Source organism: Armigeres subalbatus, chromosome 1 (genome assembly GCF_024139115.2).
Source record: "Armigeres subalbatus isolate Guangzhou_Male chromosome 1, GZ_Asu_2, whole genome shotgun sequence".
NCBI lineage: Eukaryota > Metazoa > Arthropoda > Insecta > Diptera > Culicidae > Armigeres > Armigeres subalbatus.
Genome location: NC_085139.1, coordinates 157,553,994 through 157,560,278, shown reverse-complemented (window position 1 = coordinate 157,560,278; position 6,285 = coordinate 157,553,994). Strand labels below are relative to the sequence as shown.

At 47.6% G+C, this 6,285-nt stretch overlaps 2 protein-coding genes across 2 annotated transcripts; both read right to left on the bottom strand.

The window, feature by feature from the left end:
* Window positions 1-446: 446 nt before the first annotated feature.
* LOC134206660 (uncharacterized) lies at window positions 447-2,452 on the bottom strand. The gene is made up of 3 exons (XM_062682388.1): window positions 1,675-2,452; window positions 1,391-1,491; window positions 447-1,322 (listed from the first exon to the last, which is right to left on the bottom strand). The coding sequence occupies exons 1-3, from the start codon at window positions 2,450-2,452 to the stop codon at window positions 447-449; spliced, it is 1,755 nt and encodes a 584-aa protein (XP_062538372.1).
* A 97-nt stretch (window positions 2,453-2,549) lies between these two features.
* LOC134206659 (uncharacterized) lies at window positions 2,550-5,036 on the bottom strand. Its single transcript, XM_062682387.1, has one exon. The coding sequence runs from the start codon at window positions 5,034-5,036 to the stop codon at window positions 2,550-2,552; it is 2,487 nt and encodes an 828-aa protein (XP_062538371.1).
* Window positions 5,037-6,285: the final 1,249 nt, after the last annotated feature.

Sequence of the window (6,285 nt, the reverse complement as noted above, 5' to 3'; positions counted from 1 at the left end):
TATCTCCTGGAGATCGGGTTCCGGAATTGCCGTCAGAGGTCTTCCTACGAGGAAGTGTCCTGGGGTCAGTGCAGCGTAATCGTTGGGGTCGCTAGTGAGAGGAGTTAGCGGGCGTGAATTCAAAATCGCCGCGACTTGCTGAACTATAGTGTGTAGCTCGTCGTAGCTTAGCTGCTGGTTCCCAACGACCTTACGAAAGTGGGACTTAAACAACCTTACCGCAGCCTCCCATAGTCCGCCAAAATTTGGCGAACGGGCCGGAATGAAGTTGAACTGAATTCCTTCATCCTCGGCTGTATGAACTACGGTATGTTGAAACTGCTGGTCTAGGAACTGGAGGCGCAACTCTTCCAATTCTCTGTTGGCCCCTACACAATTGGTGGCATTATCGCACATGACCACCTGAGGTTTTCCACGAATCGCAACGAATCCCTTGAAAGGAAAGCTTACATCGAGAAATCCCCTACAACCTCCATGTGAACGGCTTTCGTTGCCAGACATACAAATATCGCCACGAAACATTTCACTGGTGTGCTGCGACGAATTGGATATTTGATGTAGAATGGACTACACAGATCTACATCAACCTTCAGAAAAACGGCTGCAGGGTTGACTCGAACGGACGGGAGATCGGCCATCAGTTGCTCGTGTACAGTTGGCTTGTTCCGGAAGCATTTTACAAACTTGTGGCAGACAGTGCGAGCCACATCGCGTGCGTTTGTGGGCCAGAATTTTTCTCTTACCGAAGCTACCAGTAGCTTCTGACCAGCGTGGAAAAGTTTACGGTGGTAGTGTTCCACGACTAATTTGGTAAACGGATGACGATGATGTAAAATCATCGGATGTTTGCGACTCTCCGGGATAGATGCATGAGCAAGCCGGCCGCCAACTCGAATCGGTTTCCCAACCATAATAGGATTGAGCGCATGAATCTTGGACGAAGTTTTTACTTCTCGACTGCGAGACAAGGCTGCTACTTCTTCGGGAAAGCTATCCCCCTGGGCTAGGCGAACTAATACTTCAGTCGTTTCGTTCAGCTCCTGCAGCTTGATTGTCCCTGAACGTTTGCTGGCGAGGTTGTTTGGTGAACAGTTGTGAACGAATCGACGGATGTATGCAACTAATCTAACGAGATCAGTGAACGAAGATCGAAGAGCGAATAATTCGCTTGGCAATTTCGCTCGAGCTGGCAGCGCAACAGTTGATCTTTCTTCTAAAAGGGTTTGTTCGATGTCTGGTAGAGGGACTGTACAGCTGGGCCACGTTGCACGATCCTGCCGCAACCAGAGTGGGCCTTCAAACCACAACGTTTCGTATTTTAACTGTGCGGAGTCATTCCTTGCGAGATAATATCTGCGGGATTATTTGCACCAGCAACATGGTTCCATACGCCGCTGCTAGTAATGTGCTGGATCTCCGAAACACGATTTGCAACGAAGATTTGCCAGCGAGATGGTGGAGAAGCCAGCCAATACTTGACGATTGTCGAGTCTGTCCAAAAGAACGGTTGGAACGTAATCTGAACGCTATGGCGGACCTTTTCGTATAGATGGCTCAATAAAAGAGCTGCGGAAAGTTCGAGTCGGGGTGTTGATAGGACTTTCTATTTCCGCTTCAGGTCTTCCAGTGGTGCAACCCTTGACTTGGCGGTGATAAGCCGAGCAGTTATTGTACCATCGCTAGTGATACATCGAAGATAGAGACAGGCACCATAAGCGGCATTTGATGCGTCACAGAACCCATGCAACTCTACCGTGGCAAGATCGTTGGAGAATGACACCCAACGGGGTACGGTGAGAGTATCCAATGCCATGAGATTCCTTCGAAATTCGGCCCAGATCCCCTGTAGCTCCTCCGGTAGCAAATCGTCCCAGTCACATTTCTGCTTCCATAAAGTTTGCAGGAAAATTTTGGCTTGTACAACTACCGGACCAATCAACCCGAGTGGGAAGAAAATCTTTGCTAGCTCCGACAATACGATTCTCTTGGTAATACTTGTCTCTGATCCTAGGTTTGGTATGGTGAATCGGAAGATGTCGGCTGCTGGCTCCCAAATCAAACCAAGCGTTTTTACTGCAGAAGTTGACGAGTCCAGTTTGAAAGAAGTCCGCTCATCCCGAAGCCCAATAGGAATGACAGAAAATAACTCGTTGCTACTGGAGCTCCATTTTCGCAAGATTAAACCGGCTGAGTTTGTCAGATCTATTAAATCAGCTACGAGAGCCTTGCCTTCGTCTTGTTTATCTGTTCCCGTTAATAAGACAGCGAAGTAAAAGTCATTCTTGACAATATTTGCGGCTATAGGATGTGTAGTTTCGCCTTCGCTTCCTAAGCGTTGCAGAAACGTTTCATAGGTGACTGTGGTGAACTTGTGCGATTTGACCGGATCATCAGGGCACGATATCCAACGGATGCACTGGAGTAACTGGTCCGCATGGCGAACGCCTACCATCCTGTACATTTTTGCGACGAGTACATGCCTGCAAAACCGAAAGCGTAGGGCGATGGCATGCAGATCGTCTTAGACAACTGGTCCTACCATCAGCCCATCATTTGAGGAGATTCCTGTCGTCGTGAGGCAAGAAGCGTAGAACACGACCCGGAGTTTTGTGGCCGTGCTTCATTATAGTGTGATGTGGCAAATAATAGACAGGTTCTTCTCCTTCTGGTACTTCTTCCATATGGCCCATGGATTTGTATTCCTCGATGAAGGTAAAATACGCCTCCTTTAGGGCACTGTTGGTTGCAAGTCGACACTCCAGCCCACAAAATCGCTTTAAAGCTGTGGCCTTGGAGCCATCCAATACTTGAATGACGGCTTTCTTCTTTGGTAGAGTGACTACGAATCTACCAACTTCATTGCGAATGATAATTCGTTCGAATATCTCTTCACACGCTGATTCTTCCACGGACAACGTGCCTCCAGAGTGGCAAGACTCGAGCTCCCAAAATTTGGTGAGCAGATCGTTGAGATCAGGAGAAGTGATAGGGTGAGAATGGGTTCGTTGTGCTACTGTAGATGATCCAGGTACACGGCCAGAGACAACCCATCCAAAAACGGTTTCATGAAGAGTGGGTCCACCGTCGCATAGTTTGATCTTGCCTTCCGCCAGTAAATCGTAATAATACTCAGCACCGATGATCATATCGATTGATCCAGGCTCAAAGAACGTAGGATCTGCCAACATCAGGTGCTCTGGAATCGCCAAGTGCTGCACATTTACGTATTCGGTCGGCAAATCGGATGTCAGCTTGGGAAGGACATGTAGCTGAATGTGCTCCGCATAGGAGGAGATTTTCAGCGACCGCGGCATTACGGTTGCGCTCACCGTTCTTGATGATTTCGTAGAAGTGCCCCCAATACCGACTATAGACAGGTGATCAGGCAATCCTACTAGTTGAAGCTTCTGGCAAAGACTCCGAGTGATGAAGCAGTATTCGGAGCATGAGTCAAGAAGCGCTCTTGCAAGCTGCATGTTTCCAAATTGGTCTGTTATGCGCACTAGGGCGGTGGACAACAGAACTGGACGAGATGGAGTATTGATGCTCACCGGCAGTGAGTTAGTGTTATGAGAGGGAGTACGATCTGTGGTGGGTTGTGGGTGTGAATGTGTGCTTGCGATTGGGAATGAACTTGTGTTGGGTCCTGGACCTTGACTTGGTGTGGCATGGTTCTGGGCGTGTGGCTGTGTTTGTTGGTTATTCGCTCTTTGTGTTCGTGTTTGTTCTTGTGGGACGGAGGAACCGATCTGTGACGATGTAGCAGCTGCTCCGCCTTCTGTTGCACCGGAATGAAGAAGTGTATGGTGCCTCCGTTGGCAGTGTCGGCAGACACCTTTCGTGCAGAAACGAACTAGATGCGACGAAGAGAAACAGTTCAAGCATAGGCCACACTTTTTCACCTTCTCGTAGCGTTCAGGCACTTTCATTTTCAGGAACCGCAGGCATCTAAACGCTGAATGCTGGGATTCTCCACAAAAAGGACATCGATTCGAAGACTGCATCGAGGCATGACTCACAGTTGTTTTCGGTTTGCGGAATTCGGTGTTGGTGGAAGGTTTTTCTGGAGCAATTGACTGGAGCACAGAACACTGATTTCGCAGAAATTCGATGAGTTCTTCGTACTTGGGAACCTCCTTGGAGCAATGATGCGACTCCCAATAGCGAAGCGTTGTCGCATCTAATCTGGAACACACCATATGAACCAGGATGGTGCTCCAGTTAGCGGTATGCTCCCCAATTTTCTCCATCATTTGAAGGTTCCGATCATATTCGCTGAGTAGGTGATTCAGCGCTTCGTAACTTTCGCGCTTCATCGGCTCTACAGCAAACAGAGCATCTAGATGGGCCTTCACTATAAGCTTTCGATTCTCGTAGCGTTTCTGCAGCAAATCCCAGGCGATTGCGTAGTTTGCTGATGTCATTTCCAGTGCTGTAACTTCCTGCAATGCTTCACCCACTAACGATGACCTTAAATAACTAAACTTGTCCATGTCGGACAGCTGACGGTTACGGTGGATTAAGCTCTGGAACATGTCTCGAAAAGTAACCCACTCTCGAAGACGACCGCTGAAGCTTGGCAATCGCAGTTCTGGCAACTTCACTGTCGATGTAGGATTAACTGCTGGTAGCGAAGCAACTGGAGTCTGTACTGCGGGTGCAGTTCCTGGAGTGGATTCGTTCTTTAACGATCGCAAGGACGAACGCAGATCACAATAAACGTCTTCGGTTTCCGCAATTACTTCTGCGCTTTCTTTACATCGCCGTTCGGCCAGAATCTCCAATCTGGCAGTTCGTTCCTCGGAACTTTCCTTCGATTCTGCTACTCCTTTTTCGTCGATTCCTTCCGATACCTCTTCGATTTTTGACCGAATCGCATAGAATTTCGCCATGGCCGCCTCCAGCATCTCCAGCCTGGTGTCGATGTGTAAGTAGTGCTTCTCCTTCTTGAACCTATCGATAAAGCGCCTCACCCCATCGAAGGTATTCTGTAGCTGCCGCGCTTGCCGCTTCAACTCCTTCAGCTCACTCGCCATCTTTTATTTAGCACTCTCCGTCTATTATTGTTAAGCACTTATTGTCTGTTTAAGCAACACTAATTGAATTGAATCAATCGTCAAATAGTCTAATCAACACTTAGTCGTCACAGTTCACAGTGAATAAGAATCACCACCACTTTTTTTGCGTTTGAACTACGTCCGCACTGTGATTGATTCAATCAATCAATGAAAATTGAAAGTTATATTCACAAATCACTTTTAACACTATTAAACAGCAATTCGATTATTTCGCGATTCCTCAACGTCCCACGGGATGACAGTGACATACGAATAGGTTGACTGCAGCAGGGGAACCAACCGAGCGAACAACAAGCCAGAAAACGCCAGCAGAAACCAAGACCGTCAATCGAGAGGACACAAGGATCATATTCCAGAAAGAAAACCGCATGCAACTAAATCGATGTTGATTGGCATTGTAGCATACCACTTTTATTTATTCAATTCACCCACGAATCAAACGGTGCGCATCTCATGCATGATGCCACCACAGATCAAATCACTCATGCTTTTATACTTCCCTCTTAACTCATACAGCTTTTCTGTCGATAACTGCCCACTGCAACGGTATCCTAGGATCAATCGATCCTCTGATGACGGCAAGAATCGGTCACTTCCTTCTCCGGTACCGATGATCTTCTTCTTGAGATGTCGATGGATTCTTCCGGATTTGCACTGCTTTCAAGACGGCTTCAAGCTAAGGACACTGCACTTCACGATGGCGCCAAGCCAATAAAAGTTCCAATTGTTCACTGGTCGATGATGACCACAATCCAATAACGATGGCCGATACTAAAGCCACCCTGCACTATTGTCCCGCGCACGATACCGATTTCCTCAGGTTTCTCCGAATTCCAACGGTCAACCGGCCCGTATCCGGTTCAAAGGACCAAAAATGTTCTTACCGGTACCGTTGGAGAAACCTGTATTTCGGAGATGATTCGGAATTTTCATTCCCACTGAAATGCGCGCGTTAAAGTTCAAAGACGACACCAATTTATTCGCGAAACTGTATTGAGCTCATTGGGATTGACACAATTTTAATTAGACGCTTTTGCATCGATCGGAGACTAACTAAGCTGCCCTGAGTATGTAAAACGGTACACAGAGTCAGCGTGGTGAATATCTTGCGCGCCTATAACCGATCGCGGACGATCGGTGCCTAGCTACATTAGCATCTATAGGTAGGGAGTACGTATATTGATAGTGATAAGAGCAAAGAGAGTAA

Coding starts and splice junctions, on each gene's coding strand:
- LOC134206660 (XM_062682388.1), bottom strand. CDS start 2,452: ATGGTAGGCGTTCGCCATGCGGACCAGTTACTCCAGTGCATCCGTTGG. Junction 1,492..1,674: donor TCGATGTATCACTAGCGATG/GTACAATAACTG, acceptor TCTTTTGGACAG/ACTCGACAATCGTCAAGTAT. Junction 1,323..1,390: donor AGCACATTACTAGCAGCGGC/GTATGGAACCAT, acceptor GACTCCGCACAG/TTAAAATACGAAACGTTGTG.
- LOC134206659 (XM_062682387.1), bottom strand. CDS start 5,036: ATGGCGAGTGAGCTGAAGGAGTTGAAGCGGCAAGCGCGGCAGCTACAG.